General features: G+C 40.3%; 1 protein-coding gene across 1 annotated transcript in view; it reads left to right on the top strand.

Moving 5' to 3' along the window:
- atr (ATR serine/threonine kinase) overlaps positions 1-18,888 on the top strand; it is a 135,557-nt gene that overhangs the window by 30,230 nt on the left and 86,439 nt on the right. Inside the window, 5 exon segments of the mRNA XM_073039026.1 lie at positions 297-495; positions 5,655-5,917; positions 14,217-14,410; positions 14,866-14,966; positions 15,571-15,742. Of these exon segments, the coding sequence (XP_072895127.1) occupies positions 297-495; positions 5,655-5,917; positions 14,217-14,410; positions 14,866-14,966; positions 15,571-15,742 (929 nt within the window).

Genomic DNA, 18,888 nt, shown 5'->3' with positions numbered 1-18,888 from the left:
TATAAGGTAAAAGTAGATTAAACTGCATTAGTTCAGTGGAGCTTTCTCAGGCTATAAATATATTTTATCTCCCACTCAGTGAATGAAACTTTATTATAATTACACGTGGGGCATTCTGAACATATTTCTATTTTTTGTAATTATTTTGGATTAATTTTTAAACTTTTGGATCAAGAATTGCCAGAAAGCAAATAATAATTTAAAAAATTGCTTTTGTTATCTTAATACTGTTTATAAATTTGGCAACATATTAATGTTTCTTCTGATTTTGAGTTCTAGTATTCTCTATCCCACAGCACTGCAGACCCAGGCAAAATGTGTGTTTTTGTTGTCTATGCTGAATAAAGAAATTTGTCCTGATTGGAGAGCAGCAATATATAGATGGTCTTTGCAAAGTCCCATTGAAGTCATCCGTGCAGCTACTATAAAGGGATTCCCCATGCTGCTACATTACTTGGGTGCCAAATCCTACTCTCTCATTGATGAGGTTCTCATGTAAGTTCTTAATTTGATTTAACACTATGTACTTTAGTTTTTGTTTGCTTAGTGAGTTATCGGTGAATAGCTATTGAGAAAGGAAGGATATGACATTTTCTGACTTTTAACTGTGCATCCTTCACTTTTCTGCTGCTTTATATTTTCACTTTTGATCCTCCATTCTGTGATGGCAGGTCTATTGGCCATTTGGTAAAGACAAATAGTGATTATGTAATTGGTTTGCCACCTAGAGGACAGGTTATAAAGATTGTTTTATTTTCGCCTCAACAGCAAGGAGGATTACATTTGAGAAATAAAATAATTAACTGAAGCCCCCTCACTGGACTCGTATGGAAACATTGCCGGCCCCGTTAATAGCCACGGGACTCGGTGGTGAGAAGGCCACCTTTCATAAACAGTAGGCGTCTAGGGTCAGTATGATTTGGGGTTCAACCAAACAGGAATGTTGTGATGTTCCGATTAAAGAAACCACGATTTGAGCGGATGCTGCATGAATACTGCCTTTACACAGTTGTCAGTTGGCAAAAAATAACAAAGCGTGCACCACATAAAGTTACAAAGAAAGTCTATTTACAGATTTCAACTTTATCGAACAGTTAGTAGGAAAAAGAAAAGAAGAAAAGGAAAAAAAATAAGAGGGCCTATTGCATTTAACCCAGTTCAAACGTGCACATAGGGTTGGAGCCCATACTGGAGTCGTCTTTAACTCATGCACTGGACCCACGATCTGCATGAAAGCACACACCACATTCTGAACGTCACTCGAAATCCATCCTGAACAAATTGGTGTTTTCTTGGGTTTATTGGCCCTTCCTCCTTGGAGCCATTCATCTGCACAAAGCACTGTGAGCAACAGAGACGCTCCTTCTCACAGCACCCTCAGCCATCTTCCCACCTGCCCCTCCGCAGCTCCTGCCAAAAAGATACCCGCAAAACTCTCTGAAATGGCATCCAGTTCAGGGTAAGGAGAGATGGCAAGCTTTGTTCCCTATGGTTTCAAGCAAACCTCCGCATCTTGCTAGGTTAGTGTGAGAAAGGCACATACTGTTGGACCTCTGATACACAGCTGGAATTGCAGCCAACATCTTAAGTACCCATCTATATATATCCCATTTACTAGTTCTCTTGTACTGTAAAAAGTGAGGTGGGGATAAATGTCCCCTATAAAAAGTATTACCCTCCCCCAGAAGTTCTTCATGTTTTATTGTTTTACAACATTGAATCACAGTGGATTTAATTTGGCTTTTTTGACACTGATCAACTGAAAAGACTTTCATATCAAAGTGAAAACAAATTTCTACAAGTTGGTCTAAATTTATTACAATTATTAAACATGATAATTGATTGCATAATTACTCACCCCCTTCAATTCAGTATTTAGTAGATGTACCTTTGGCAGCAATTACAGCCTTGAGTTTTTGTGGACAGGTCTCTATCAGCTTTATGTATCTAGGCACTTCAGTTTTTTTCCCATTCTTCTTTACAAAACTGCTCAAGCTCTGTCAGATTACTTGGGGATCATGAGTGAACAGCCCTTTTGAAGTCCAGCTACAAATTCTCAATTGGATTGAGGTCTGAACGACTTGGCCACTCCAGGACTTTAACTTTGTAGTTTTTAAGCCATTCCTGTGTAGCTTTGTCTTTATGCTTAGTGTCATTGTCTTGATGGAAAACAAATCTCCCAAGCCACAGTCCTTGTGCAGACTGCATCAGGTTTTCCTTCAGTATTTCCCTGTATTTTGCTGAATTCATTTTACCCTCTACCTTCACAAGCCTTCCAGGGCCTGTTGCAGTGAAGCATCCCCACAGCATGATTCAGCCACTACCATGCTTCATGGCAGGGATGGTGTGCTTTTGATGAACTGTGGTGTTTGGCTTATGCCAAACATAATGTTTAGTCCGATGGCCAAAAAGCTCAATCTTGGTTTCATCAGACCGTAGAACCTTCATCCAGCTGACTTCAGAGTCTCCCACATATATTCTGGCAAACTCTAGCCGAGATTTCATGTGAGTTTTTTTCAACAGCGGCTTTCTCTTTGCCACTCTCCCATAAAGTTGTAACTGATGAAGCACACGGGCAACAGTTGTTGTATGCACAGTCTCTCCCATCTCAGCCACTGAAGCTTGTAACTAATCAAGAGTTGTCATAGGTCTCTTGGTGGCCTCCCTCACTAGTTCCCTTCTTGCAGGGTCATTCGGTTTTTGCTCTAGGCAGATGTACAGCTGTGCCATATTCTTTCCATTTCTTGTTGATTCACTTAATTGTACTCCCAAGGGATATTCAGTAACTTGGAAATTTTCTTACATCCATCTCCTGATTTGTGCTTTTCAATAACTTATTTGCGTAGTTGTTTGGAGTGTTCTTTTGTCTTCGTGGTGTAGTTTTTGTCAGGATACTGACTCACCAGCAGTTGGACCTTCCAGATACAGATGCATTTTTACTATAATCAATTGAAAAATCTTGACTGCACACAGTGATCTCCATTTAACTAATTATGTGACTTCTAAAACCAATTGGCTGCACCAGTGATGATTTGGTGTATCGTATTAAAGGGGATGAATACTTATGCAATCAATTATTTTGTGTTTTTTTATTTGTAATTAATTTAGATTGCTTTGGAGAAATCTGTTTCACTTTGACACAAAATAGTCTTTATCTGTTGATCAGTGTCAAAAAAGCCAGATTAAATCCACTGTTATTCAATATTGTAAAACAATAAAACATGAAAACTTCTGGTGGGGGGGTGAGTACTTTTTGTAGGCACTATATTTATTTGAATCCCCAGGTTGATACAGTCTTTCATTGATTCTCTTATGGATGTATTGAGTATGCCTGCAAGAAAATAAATCTTAGGGTTGTATATGGTGACATATATATAGTCTGAGAAAGGATCTAGTGCTTTCCTGGCATATATGACGAGTAAACTCTTCTCGGGCTTCCAGTGAGTACAGATTAATTATAACTGACGTTTCAATGACAGGCTCTGCCATCTTCTTCAGGGATGATGCCTGAGCATATCTAGTCCAGTGGTACTTAAACAACCCCCCCCCCCCAGTATTCCATCCCTCCTTTTTGGGTAGTCTTCATCCAATCAGGTTTATGCTCTCCCACTTTGTTTACAATTGAATTCCAGCTCTTATTTAGAGCGAGACCTTTGTCTTTGTTAAAGTTCTTTTCCTCTAGTTTTATATCAGTGGATTCCTTTACCAGGCAGTTCAAAAACCACTGGTGTGGCCTAGTATTTTTGTGCTGTCGAAGTCAATCCTATATTCATGGTGAATGTAATGTTCTGCTATTGCTGATTTCTCTGGGTAATCCAAATGGATACACATCCTGTGCTCCTTGATGTGGCTTTTCATTGGGCATCCCACCCACCTGGCTGATATACACTACTCCATTGCTACTGCCTGTCTTCCCTATATTTACATGGTTTCTGGAGGGATTGCTTGGATCCTGAAGAAATACTGGATTAATGCCATCCAAAAACCTGTAAGGAAGCTCAATTCACAGCTTCTGTGGGTCAAAGATGACCTGGGACTCAGGTCGGCTGGCATTTCCAGGATTCCCTGTGAATGCAGAGCAGTGTAAATCGGCTGGACTAGATATGCCCAGGCATGTCCTAGAAGGTGATGTCCTTCATGATGGATGCCACCTTTTGAAGGTATTTTTGACACTGGAGAGGCTTGTACCCATGATACATCTGCTTGAGTCTATAGTCCTCTGAAACCTAGGACAATCATGTGCATTGGCATCATGCCAGATGGTTATGCATCCAGTCAAAATGTTCTCCATGGTACATCTATAGAAAGTTTCTAGAATCTTTGGTAACAAACCTAATCTTGAAACTAATGAAGTATAGCTGCTGGAATACTTTTGTCATGATTGCATTGATATATTGGAAGGGATCTTTATTATTATGCCAATTATTTTATTGCTGTAAAACACAAATGAGTCTAGACCTGATCTTACATGTCTGAGGGGCTTTTAATTGGTAAAATAATTAATTAGTTTAGTTTGTATTAATATTTAGCACACAAATTTGCATTATTTTATTGATTTGGATGTAGGGCTTCTCTCATGTGATTTGTGGACCTATACATTGACTCACTGAGGTTTTGGGGAATTGATCATTACCTGACTTATTTTTGTACTTTTGTTTTCAATCATTCAGAATCAGAATCAGGTTTATTATCATCGACATGTGACGTGAAATTTGTTAACTTAGTAGCAGCAGTTCAATGCAATACATAATCTAGCGGAGAGAGAAAAAATAAATAAATGAAATAAAAGTAATAATAAACAAGTAAATCATTTATATATATTGAATAGATTTTTTAAAAATGTGCAAGAACAGAAACACTACCGGTATATTTTTTTTTAAAAAGTGAGATAGTGTCCAAGGGTTCAATGTCTGTTTAGGAATCAGATGACAGAGGCAAAGAAGCTGTTTCTGAATTGCTGAGTATGTGGCTTCAGGCTTCTGTACCTCCTACTTGATGGTAACAGTGAGAAAAGAGCATGCCCTGGGTGCTGGAGGTCCTTAATAATGGATGCCGCCTTTCTGAGACACTGCTCCCTAAAGATGTCCTGGGTACTTTGTGGGCCAGTACCCAAGATGGAGCTGACTAGATTGACAACCTTCTGCAGCTTCTTTTGGTCCTGTGCAGTAGCCCCTCCATACCAGACAGTGATGCAGCCGGTCAGAATGCTCTTCACGGTACAACTATAGAAGTTTTTGAGTGTATTTGTTGACATGCAAAATCTCTTCAAACTCCCAATAAAGTATAGTCGCAGTCTTGCCTTCTTTATAACTACACCGATATGTCGGGACCAGGTTAGATCTTTGGAGATCTTGACCAACCAAACATCTTGAAACTGTTATGACTCTCCTTTTTGGAACTGAATTATGAAATATCTCCTTCTTAATCATATTTTTGGTTTCAAAACATCTTCAGACAATTTTCTTTGAGGTTTCTTCATATAATGGGTGACCCTTCCTTTTCTGCACAAAGTGAAATGTCCTGTGAAATCCACCTGAAATAGAGATACAATATAATATTAAGTTCATGTTGCCTTTGTACCATAACTGGAGATGATTATCAATGTTGTGTATGATTTTCATTGTTTCGATGATCCAATATTTTTTGTTTTTAAGAAACAAACTCCAAGATAACTCCATATTGGTACATGAAGAGTTTGCCAGTAATGTTGGAAAGATAGCCTGTGTGCTTTCAGGCAAATCTGAACTGTTGCTTCCAAAGTATGACTCATTGTCTCCAAGTGAAGATTATGACCTTCTCTGTGGTAATATCAGTGTTGGAGGGGACTGCGCACTGACCGGACCAGCAGTTGGGCCCTCTGTTTTTATTCCATTCCTTGTACTTATTGAAAAGACAATGCCTGCTTCAGTAAAATTGGGTGAGTTTGGTATCAGTTAAGTATGAGCTGTTTGACAGAAGAGAGGTGAGGTCTGTGCACTAAACAAAATTTCATGCTTGGGCAAAGGGGTTTTTAAATTTTCAATATGCAGCGTCATTTTCATATCATTGTTATTATTTTTATGATAATAAATGGTTCTCTGACATTATTTCCTTGCTGTTGGAATGCCACGACAGCTACCCCGGTCCCAGGTGAGTAGCCACGGTAACAGCAGCAAACTTGAGAAGGATGTTGAATCTTTGTGGATGGAGTTAAGAAACTGCAAGGGTAAAAAAAACATTATGGGAATCATATATAGGCCTCCAAACAGTAGCCAACATATGGGGCTGAAATTGTAAAGGGAGCTGGAAAAGGCATGTAATAAGGGTAATGTCACAATTGTAATGGGGGGATTTCAGTATGCAAGGGATCAGGAAAATCAGGTTGGTGTCAGGTTGCTAAATGCTTATGAGATGGGTTTTTTTTAGAGCAGTTTGTGTTTGAGTCTTCTTGGGGAAAGGTTACCTTCAACTGGGTGTTGTGTAATAACCCAAGTCATATTGGCAACACCCTTAGGAGGTAGTGATCATAATATGATTGAATTCATACTGAAATTTGAGATGGAGAAGCATAAATCAGATGTATCAGTATCACAGTGGAATAAAGGGAATTACAGAGGCTTGAGAGAGAAGCTTACCCAGGTAGATTGGAGGAGGATACTGGTGGGAATGATGGCAGAGCAGAGATGGCTGAAGTTTCTGGGAATCGTTCACACAATGCAAGATAGATATGTCCTGCAGAATAAGTTGTTCTCAAGTGGCAGGGGTAGGCAACCATGGCTGACAAGGGAAGTTGAGGACTGCATAAAAGCCAAGGAAAGGGCATATTAGGTAGCAAAAGTAGTGAGAAGTTAGATGACTGGGAAGCTTTTAAAATCCAACAAAAGGCAATTAAAAAAGTGAATAAGAAGGGAAGTGATTAAATATGAGGGCAAATTAGCCAATAATATAAAGCAGGATACTGAAAGTTTTTTCATTTTTTATAAAGAGTAAATGGGAGGTGAGAGTTGATATTGGACCACTGGAAAAAGATGCTGGTGAGGTAGTAATGGGAGATGAAGAAATGGCAGATGAACTTAATGGATACTTTGCATCTGTCTTCACTGTGGAAGACATTAGCAGTGTGCCAGAGGTCTGTGAGTGTCAGGGAGCAGGAGTGAGTGTCATTGAAAAAGTGTTAAGCAAACTGAAAGGTCTTAAGTTGAATAAGACACCTGGACCAGATGGTCCAGAGTCCTGAGAGAAGTTGCTGAGGAGATAATGGATGCATTGGTCGTGATCTTTCAAGAATCACTTGATTCTGGCATGGTCCTGGAGGACTGGAAGATTACAAATGTCACTCCGCTCTTTAAGAAGTGAGGAAGGCAAAAGAAAGGAAATTATAGGCCAGTTAGCCTAACGTTAGTGGTTGGGAAAGTGTTGGAGTCTATTATTAAGGATGAGGTTTTGGGGTACATGGAGACTAATGATAAAATAAGTCAAAGTCAGCATATACGTAAGGGGAAGTCTTGCCTGACAATTCTTTTGGATTTCTTTGTGAAAGTAACAAATAGGGTGGACAAAGGAGAGGCAGTGCATGTCATTCACTTGAATTTCCAGAAGGTGTTTGATAAGGTCCCAAACATGAGGTTACTTAACAAAGTAAAATCCTATGACATTACAGGAAAGATACTGGCATGGATAGAGGAATATCTGACAGGCAGGAGGCAGCCAGTGGGAATCAAGGGGGCCTTTTCTGGTTGGCTGCCAGTGACTAGTGATGTTCGTCAGGGGTCAGTAATGGGACCTCTACTTTTCACATTGTTTGTCAATGATTTAGATAATAGAATTGATGGCTTTGTGGCAAAGTTTGCAATGATATGAAGATGGGTGGAGGGATAGGTGATGCTGAGGAAGCAATGCAGTTGCAGCAGGACTTAGACAAATTGGAATTATAGGCAAAAAAGTTTCAAATAGAATACAGTGTTGAGAAATCCATGATAATGCATTTTGGTAAAAGAAACAATAGTGTGGGCTATTATCTAAATGGGGAGAAGGTTCAAACCTCAGTGGTGCAGAGGGACTTAGGAGTCTTTATGCAAGACTCCTAGAAGTTTAATTTACGGGTTGAGTCTGTAGTAAACAAGGCAAATGCAATGTTGGTATTAATTTCAAGGGGAATAGAATATAAAAGCAAGGAGATAATGCTGAGGTTTTATAAGACACTAGTCAGGCTGCACTTGAGGTATTGTCAACAGTTTTGGGCCCCATATCTCAGAAAGGATGTGTTGTCATTGTAGAGAGTCTAGAGGAGATTCACAAGGATGATTCCGGGAATGAGGAGCGTTTCGCGCTTTGGGCCTGTACTCACTGGAACTTAGAAGAATGTGGGGAAATCTCATTTAATCCTACTGAATGTTGAAAGGTCTAGATAGGGTGGATGTGGAGAGGATGTTTCCTATGATGGGAGTATCCGGAAATAGAGGGCGCAGCCTCAAAGTTGAGAGATGACCTTTAGAACAGAGGTAAGGAGGAATTTTTTTAGCCGGAGAGGTGAATCTGTGGAATGCTCTGCCACAGACTGCGGTTGAAGTCAAGTCCATGGGTATATTTAAGGTGGAAGTTGATAGATTCCTGATTGGTCATGGCATCGAAGGATATGGCGAGAAGGCAGGTGTATGGGGTTGAGTGGGATCCAGAATCAGCCATGATGGAATGGTGGAGCAGACTTGATAGGCTGAACGGCCTAATTCTGCCCCTATATCTTGAGTCTTAAGGACTCTACAGAAAGTCAGCTTCATAAAGAGGTTGGGCCTGACAATGTCCCAGGCCAAGTACTCAGTACACAACTCACTGATGTCTTCACAGATATCTTCAATACTTCACCCATACAGGTTGCTGTCCCCATATGCTTCAAGTTAGCCAATTTCATCCCTATACCAAAGAACTCTCCACCTTCAGGTATAAATGACTACTGCCTGATGCACTGATGCCAATCATCATGAAGTACTTTTAATAGCTGATAATGGCGCATATCACAAACTCTATTCTTGCCACATTGGACACTCACCAATATGTTTACCAACAGAATTGCTTTACAGCAGATGCCATAACATCTGTCATGAACCTGGCCCTGACCCATCTTGAAAACCAAGACACTTGTGTCAGAGTGGTGTTTCTGGATTTCAGCTTGGCCTTCAACACTATCATCCCACAGACTTTGGTGAACAAAATCCTACTGCTTGTTGAAATTACCCCAATGTACAGCTGAGTGTTGGACTTTCTAACCAAAAGACCTCCGTCAAGATACACGACTGTGTTTCCTTCCCATCATCTGCAATATTGGTGTCCCCCACTGGGGCTGTCTCCCGAGCCTGAGCTGATTGCCGTACACTAAGCTCACACATGACTGCATGGCCAAACACCGGAGTAATTACATTGTCAGCTTCACATAACAGTGGTGGGGCTCATCACCAAAATCGATGAGACAGCCTACAGAGAGGAGGTAGAAGAACTCAGGGCCTTGTGCCGGGCAAATAACCCCTTCCTCAGTGTCAGTAAGACAAAGGAAATGCTGATCGACTTCAAGAGAACTCACACCGCTCATACCCCTCTTTCATCAGCAGCACTGCAGTGGAAATTACGAGCAGTTTCAAATTCCTGGGTGTGTACATTTCACCCAACCTCTGAAGGCCAGGCAGCATCTACGGAAGAGTACTGTAAATGTTTCGGGCCGAGACCACAAAGCATATCGGTGAGTGTCCTGCTGAATGATCTCGTCCCAAAACATTGACTGTACTCTTTTTCATAGATGTTACCTGGCTTGCTGAGTTCCTCCAGCATTTTGTCTGTGTTGCTGTGATGGTCCCAGAACACATTCTGCACAATTAAAGAAAGCTCACCCACACCTCTACTTTTTGAGGAGGCTGAAGAAAGCTGGACTATGCACATCTGTACTGGCAAATGTGCAGTTGAGAGCACTGTAACATGCTCATTGCATAGTGCAGAAACTGCACTACGACAGACAGGCTCTACAATGGGTGGTAGATACTGCCCAATGCATCACTGGCAGTAGGCTACCCACCATCAAGGCAATATGTACAGAAAGGTGCTGAAAGAAGGCCAGCAGTATCATGAAGGGACCCACCCATCCTGCTCATGAAATATCATCCCACTGTCATCAAGAAGGAAGCTACCAGCATCTATGGCAGAAACACCAAACTCAAAAAGAGTTACTTTCCCCTAGTAGTAAGGCTAATTAACACAACCACCTGCCAACTCACCCTTCCAAACACCCAACCACCACTACTTTATTATTTCCTGTCAGTCACCTTATGTACAGACTCTTCTATGTCAAGCGTCACTTTATGGACATACAATCAATCTATGTATACAAATTATTTGATGCATTTATATTTATTGTGATTTTTATTATAGTTTTCCTTATCTTGTGTTTTTCTTGTGTGCTGCATCAGATCTGGCATAACAATTGTTCTCCTTTATACACATGTACTGGAGAACTATAAAGGATATTTCATTGGTCCCTATCTAGCTACTATTCTATAGGTTTGCTGAGAATGCCCACGCGAAGGTGAATCTTAGGGTTGTATATGGTGACATATATGTACTTAGATAACAAAATTTACTTTGAACTTTGAAATGACATTGAACAATCTGGAAGCTTGATCTACTGAAGCACCACTCTCTTTTGATTCTCTCCTCTTTCTCAATGCTAAGTGGAAAACATCATTTGTTCCTTAAGTTATAGGAGCAGAATTAGGCCATGAAGTCTGCTCTGCCATCCATCATGGCTCATTTGTTATCGCTCTCAACCTCACTCTCCTGCCTTCTCTTCATAACCTTTGATGCCTTGACTAATGAAGAACCTGTTAACCTCTACTTTAAATATACTCAATGACTTGGCTTCCACAGCCATCTGTCGCAATGAACTCCACACTCTCTGGCTAGAGAAGTTCCTCCTTATCTGTTCAAAATGAATGTCCCTCTGTTCTGTAACTGTGGCCCCAATTATTGGAAACATCCTAACATCCTCTCCAAATCCACTCTGATGAGTCCTTTCAAAATTCAATAGATTTCAATGAGACTCGCCCCCCCCCCTCCTTTTTGCTAAACTCCAGTGAGTACAGGACCAGGGCCAGTTCCTCATAATTTAACCCTTTCATTTTGGAATAATTCTGGAACCATTCTAGAATCTATGAATCCTTGAAAGATCATTACTAATGCCTCCACGATCTCTTCAGCTATCTCTTTCAGAACCCTGGGGTGTAGTCCATCTGGTTCAGGTGACTTAATCTACCTTAAGACTTTCTTATCTATCTTCCCAAGCCCCTTTTTCTTATTAATAGCAACTACACTCACTTCTGCCCCCCTGGCATACCTCTATCGTTTTCCACACTGAAAAATGACACAAAATACTTAAGATCATTCACCATTTCTTTGTCCCCCATTACTTTCTCTCCAGTGTCATTTTCCAGCAGTCAGATATCCACTTGCGCTTTTCTATTACTCTTTATATATCTTTTATATTTTTCACTAGCTTATCTTCATATTTCATCTTTTCTCTCCTTATGGCTTTTTTATTTGCTTTCTGTTGGTTTTTAGAAACCTCTAACTTCTCACTAAATTTTGCTATGTGAAATGCCCTCTCTTTGGCTTTTCTGCAGTCTTTGACGTCCCTTGTCAGCCACGGTCGCTATATTGACTGTCCTGTTGTACGTACTATTTATTACAAATTACTATAAATTGCATTTTGCACATTTTGACGGAGATGTAATGTAAAGATGTTTACTCCTTGTGTATGTGAAGGATGTAAGTAATAAAATCAATTCAATTCAATTCAATTCAAGGGCAATTTCTCTCTTGTTATAAGACTATAGAATGGACCTATTGTAGATGAGGTGGGCAGAGATTATATCATCTTGGCCTCACCTCATTGTCTGCTTACACTCTGCTTTCTCTGTAACTATATTGCATTTTATTATTAGCTTCAATTATTTTCTGCATTGTTATTGTTTTCCCCTTGTGATCCGTCAATATAGTGATATGCTGAAATGATCTGTACGGATGGCATGCAAAACAAAGTTTTTCAACATAACTTGGTACAAGTGACAATAATGAACTAATTATCACTGACTACACCACAATTCACCCCTCTCCCTCTTTGGATTCATCTGTTGTTAAACTCCCCCATAATGATCCCATAATCACTTCCTTTACTTATTAGAGTTGAGCTTTGGACTCTGATTTTGCTTATCTCCTTCCAACAGTTGTCTCCAACCTCATGCTTCTTCTCCCACCTTGCTCTTATCTGTCTCAATGGCACACAAAAAAAATGCTGGAGGAACTCAGCAAGTCGAGCAGTACCTTTGGATGTTGAATGGTTTGTATAGTTTCATTTAATATCAGAGAAATGTATTCAATATACACCCTGAAATTCTTGTCCGTACACATCCACAAAAACAAAAGACCCCTAAAGTATGAGTGACAGTAAAAATGTTAGAACTCCAAAGCCCAAAACTCCCCCTTCCCAAGCTCAAGCAACAGCAGAGCAATGATCTCCCTCCTCTCCCACTTACTTCAGTAAAGAAAATCATCAGCACCCTTTACCCACCAAGCATGCAAAGCACCCAGTGAAGACCATGATCTGCAGTACAATTCAACAGACTACAGGCTCTCTCACTCCTCTTTCACAGCCAAAGGGGAGACATAGTAAAACAACTTCCTGATTTATGGTGTTAAAATTCTGTTGCTTCGCTTTTTTGTCCCGAGTTCTTTGACCGGAGAATTGGCAACAAACTCCTCTCACCAGAGAGTGAGAGTGAGAGAGAGAGAGAGAGGGAGAGAGAGAGAATTTTTTGCCAAGCACAGAGCCTCTGACAGCTGATCCTCTGCTCCCAATGTTCAGTTTTTCTCCATTGAAGCTTCAGTCAGCAGCACTGGCATAGAATCAGCCTGTCCACAGGGCCGCAAAAGCTCGGAACCTGAAGGCATGCTGGTCTTCTAGACCGCGTCCTTGGGATTTTGAAAAGTGGCTGGCCGTGACCCTCCAGGAATGGGTCCTGTCACGGCAAAGAGCTGAAGTTTGAGTGTAACTCTAGGTCAGGGTCTTCAACAGAACCCTATCTACCCTGAAAAGAAAAAAAAGAGAGACATCAAAGGTAGAAATTCAACTGTTTTTGAAGCTGAAGTCGGAGGAGTTGCTATTGAGCACCATTGTAACTCTGCCTCCACCTATAGAGTTAATAAATATTTGATGTTTCAGTTGAGACCCTTCATCCAACCCTTCCCTCTTTCACTGGTTACCTCGCCTCTCTATCTTGATGTAATTATTGTTGACATTTCTTGTTTCTCTCCACAGATGCTCCTCAACCAGCTGAGTTCCTCCAGCAGATTATTTGTTGCTTTTTCTCATTATTGTATTCTAATCTGTGTTGAAAACGATTTAATTCCCAGCATTCACTTCTTTAATACCAAAGTTTATCATCACATGTACATCAATATTTCTCCAAACAATATATCCTGAGAAGATGGTGGGTATTGCAAACTGAAATAAAACAAATCATACAAAAAGTGGATGTTAACGTGTCTTCATCATCTTCGTTATGTGCTGTGTCATATAACATTGGCAATCATGGTTTTCTATGATCATTATTGTTCTTGGCAATTTTTCTACAGCAATGGCCATGATTGTTTTTGGCCATTGCTTTCTTCTGGGCAGTGTCTTTACAAGAGCAGTGACCCCAGCCATTATCAATACTCTTCAGAGACTGTTTGCCTGGCATCAGTGGTCGCACAACCAGGACATGTGATATGCATCAGCTGCTCATACGACCATCCACCACCTGCTCCCATGGCTTCACATGACCCTGATAGGGAGCTGAGCAGGAGCTACACCTTGTCCAAGAGTGACCTGCAGGCTAGCAGAAGGAAGGAGTGCCTTACATCTCCTTTGATAGAGACCTGTCTACACCCCGCCACTAGGCTTAGAGTTTGCTCAATTTGCTTATAACAGTTTAAAAAAATTACTGTTTAACTAGCATGGGTTGTGAACTTGAATCCGGTTTTTCAGATTTTCTGGGGAGAAATATTTTTTATAATGTTTTAATTATTGTTGCATGCTTTATGAATATTTTAGATGGCTATAAATAATTAAAATAGGACTGTGATATTAAGTAGTATTTTGGAATTAATGTATTAATATGTTAATACTAATTTCTACATTTCTATCCCTACCCACACAGCATTCATACAAAGTATTCCCTATTTGTGTAAGTATGTGAATTTGACAAAAAATGATTTGGATACAAAGGCCATTAATAGTGCAATATTGAACCTCATGGAAGATCCAAATAAAGCTGTCAGAATTGCATTTAGTGAAAAAATACATAATTTGATAGAATCCCAAGAAATTGAGGATCAGAGTTTACTTAAAGAGGTGAGTAAAGTTGGATTTGCAGGAAGAAGCTATGTTTCATTTTACTGGGACTATGCTCTGGTTTCCTTTCACTATCTTGACAAATACTTGGCAAATAAGTGTTCTGATTAATTGTTTTATTTCTGTGTCAGCCAGTAGCAAGTTTTAGCTTTAATTATTCAGCACAAGTATTCTAACCAGCTGCAGTCTAACAGCATGTGTTCTGATGAAAGGTCTTGAATCTGACTCTTTCTCTTTGTGAAAATGTTTTCTGAATTGCTGACTATTTCTGACATTTTCTGTTTTTATTTCTGATTTCAATCATCTGCACTAAAAAAATTAACAACATGAATTACTTGGCTCTGTTGGTAATATATGGTTATTGTGGACAGTACATGTAGTTATTCATATGCCTGTATCTCATTTAATATTGAAATTATATTTTAATGAAATTAATGTATGCAATTTAATTTCAGCTGCTTGTAACAAAGTTGAAAGAGGCATATGCCAATGCAAAGATGTCAGGAGACAATGAGCTGAAAGATACATTAATACTTACAACCAGAGAAATAGGAAGGCAAGTAAATAGGATTCAGAATTTTTGAGCTTGTTGAAAACTGCAGAAAGAGACTTTTGTAAAATTGGTTAACTGATTTAAGCATGTCTTGAAACTAGAAGAATATATATTATGTTTCCCCTCCATTTTCAAGATGATTCTCTTGCTTGTTTTTCTGACTTAGGTAGCACCAGGGAAGGCAGAACTTAAGGTGATTAGTATTGACCCAGGTGGTTTGTGACTAATGTTCTCATTTTGATGAACTACTGATGATCAGAACTACATATCTGCCTCCTGATGCAACCAAATTCATGAAACTTAGAATCTGAACTGAAACAAGGTGTCACAGTGCTGTGGCACAATGATACAGGACTTGTCATCTGTTGTATACAAGCTGATGTCAGAATCTTAGTAAACCATGATGCTGCCATCACATGTCAGGAAAAAGCCAGAAGTATACACTGGGGTCTGGTTGCCTGAAACAAACTACTTTTGCTAATTATTGACCAAATCTGGAATACAAATTCACTCATGACATTTTATGACACTAGTATGCATAAAAGTGCTAGTAATCCATAAATACTGACATTTATATAAATTTTATATCTTTTATATCCTCAAACAGAGCTGCAAAGGGAGATCTGGTACCATTTGCTCTTTTACACCTGTGCCATTGTTTGTTGTCGAAGTTTACATATGTTGCTGGTGCTGCTTATACCGAGATCAGAGCACTAGCTGCAGCAAAGTGTATGAAATTGCAAGCCTTCTTCAGTCAGTACAAAAAGCCCATTTGTCAGGTGAGTCTGAGAAACTGCTCTTGATAACTGGAAGCTCATCATGCTCAAGTATTTTGATTCTGGCTAACTGCTAATTGCTAACTGGCGATTTGAGATATTGGTGGAGGTTGCATTTGATCTTCCTAATCTGTGTTGATTGTGCTATTTATTTTGTTCTATACACAGTTAATTTGACAACTGTACACGAGTCAGTTTCAAATTTGCTTTGCAATGGATTTGTGTTATTCTAAATTTTGAAAGGTAATGCTAGTTAAGCAAAAAAGGAAGTGCTCTTGCTTTGGAAAACATTCTTTTAGAAATAGTACAAAATAATTGACAATTAAGTGAGGAAGTATGAAAAATGAAGATATCTAGAAAGTGAATAGAACTTTCTCTATTTTTGTTCTTAAAAGGATGCTGTAAAAACGAAGTTGAATCTCAACTACAAAACTCCTAGACACAGGGTTCAGAGAGATGAAACTTAATGTGTTAGGAATAATTCTAAATTAGTTTTAAGAATAAATTAATGTAAAAATAATTAAACAGTAATACAGATTTTGTTTCTTCAAAATCCATCTTGTTTATTTTATTAGTGTTTCATTATCATCTGTGCCTCTCGTATGTACTGTTAATTTGATGAATTGCCTTAAGAGGTTATGTCATTTTTAGATTGGAAATGTTATTTTCCCTTCATAATCTTAAGTGATTAGTTATATTTTCTTTCATTTAATGCTGTAGCATTGCAACATAAAATCATAAAGTAACTAACATTAAAGGATATTCAAATTATATTTGCCTATTAGAGCACAATGCACTTTCCTTTGCATTCTTTTAGATTCATGACATGCTGGATTGCTTTTGAAAGAAAAGCCCTTGTTTCAGTTGCCTGTTCATTAGCATAACACAGACAAGGAGGGGCAGGGTCAGGCTGTTTTCATTTGGATTTCCCTTCCAGTACCTGTGGAATAATAACCAGTCTACACCTATACCTACACATACACCCGCTTTCACAAGGCTTTTTCTGGAGAGTACTCAAATCTGTAATTTTCTGATGCAGAAACAGGTATGATTTCATTGAGTCCTGGCTTGCTGCTTGTTCTTATTCTTGAGAAAAGATCTTTGTTGTCCTCTGCATCTTCCTGATGCTTTTTTTCCAATTCGTATTGGCCCTCTTTTAAAAGAAAATGCCACCATGACTCCTCAGTTATCTTAGTCTTTTGTTCATTAGCTCTTGAGGCCACGTATTCAGAGATACAAGCAGTGTACAACTTAACAACAAACAGGCCTCAAATAGGATACACAAACCCTACTCCCTCCCCATCATCCTCAACATGGGTGCTCCCTGGAGTTGTGTGCTGAGCCCACTGCTATGCACTCTCTTCACATACAACTACATGGCCAAACGGCCAAGTAATTATACCCCTCCTTTTTTTTCTCTCTCTTTCTGCCCATCACTCTGCCTGTTCTCCATTTCCCTCTGGTGCTCCCCTCCCTCTTTCTTTCTCCCTAGTCCTCCCGTCCCATGATCCTTTCCCTTCTCCAGCTCTGTATCCCTTTGCCAATCACCTTTCCGGCTCTCAGCTCCACCCACCTCCTTCGGTCTTCTCCTGTCATTTTGCATTTTCCCCTCCCCCTCCTACTTTCAAATCTCTTTTACTATCTTTCCTTTCAGTTAGTCCTGACGAAGGGTCTCGGCCCGAAACATCGACAGTGCTTCTCCCTATAGATGCTGCCTGGCCTGCTGCGTTCCACCAGCATTTTGTGTGTGTTGCTTAATTATACCTTCAAGTTTGCCAGTGACGTGGCAGTGGTGGGGTTCTGCTTCCTGAAGAGGTTGAAGAGATCTGGACTCAAAACCTTCTATAGATGCGCAGTAGAGAGCATTGTAACATGCTCATCACTGCATAGTACAGAAACTGCACTGTGGCAGACAGGAAGCCTCTACAACGGGTAGTCAAAACTGGCCAATGCATCACCTGCACCAGTCCACACCATCAAGGGCATATGTATATGGAAAGTTGCTGGAGAAAGACCAGCAATATCATGAAGGAACACATACAAAATGCTGGAGGAACTGAGCAGGGCCAGGCAGCATCTATGGAAAAAAGTATAGTCGACGTTTCGGGCCAAGACCCTTTGGCAGGACTGGAGAAAAAAAAAGATTAGATTTAAAAGGTGGGGGAGGGGAGAGAGAAACACAAGGTGATAGGTGAAACCGGGAAGGAGAAGGATGAAGTAAGGAGCTGGGAAGTTGATTAGTGAAAGAGATACAGGGCTGGAGAAGGGGGAGTTCGATAGGAGGGAACAGAAGGCCATGGAAGAAAGAAAAGGAGAGAGGAGCACCAGAGAGTGGCAATGGGCAGGTAAGGTGATAAGGTGAGAGAAGGAAAGGGAGATGGGGACTAGTGAAGGAGAGGGCAGGTGGGGAGGGGAGCCATTACTGGAAGTTCAAGAAGATGTTCATGCTATCAGGTTGGAGACTAACCAGACAGAATATAAGGTATTGTTCCTTTAACCTGAGTGTGGCTTCATTGCAACCGTAGAGGAGGCCGTAGATTGACATATCAGAATGGGAATGGGAAGTGGCATTAAAATGGGTGGCCACTGGGAGATCCCACTTCTTCTGGTAGACGGAGCGTAGGTAGTCAGTGAAGCAGTCTCCCAATCTATGTTGGGTCTCACTGATATTCAAGAGGCCACACCGAGAGCACTGGGCACGGTAAATGACCCCAACAGACTCACAGGTGAAGTGTTGCCTCACCTGGAAGCCATGTTTGGGGCCCAGAATGGTAGTGAGGGAGGAGGTGTAGGGACAGGTGAAGCACTTGCTCCGCTTGCAAGGGTAAGTGTCAGGAGGGAGATCATTGGGGAGGGACGAATGGACAAGAGAGTCGTGTAGGGAGTGATCCCTGCGGAAAGCAGAAAGTGGAGGGAGGGAAAGATGTGCTTGGTGGTGTGTCCTGTTGGATCTGCAGATTTTCTCTTGTTTGTAATGTCGTGAAGGATCCCACCCACCCTGTATGTGGTTTGTTTGTCACGCCCGTCAGATAGTTTTGTCGTGGTTTCTTGAAATAACCAGGAGACGCAGAAGATTCTTCGAGAAGTTTAAGCCTTTATTTGCAAACAAAAGCTGAGACAATTAATGAGCGTGTCACTAATTGTCCCCC

The sequence above is a fragment of the Hemitrygon akajei genome, chromosome 3 (assembly GCF_048418815.1).
Source record: "Hemitrygon akajei chromosome 3, sHemAka1.3, whole genome shotgun sequence".
Classification (NCBI taxonomy): domain Eukaryota; kingdom Metazoa; phylum Chordata; class Chondrichthyes; order Myliobatiformes; family Dasyatidae; genus Hemitrygon; species Hemitrygon akajei.
Note: the sequence above shows the minus strand (reverse complement) of the source record. Positions and strands in the feature narration are given on the sequence as shown.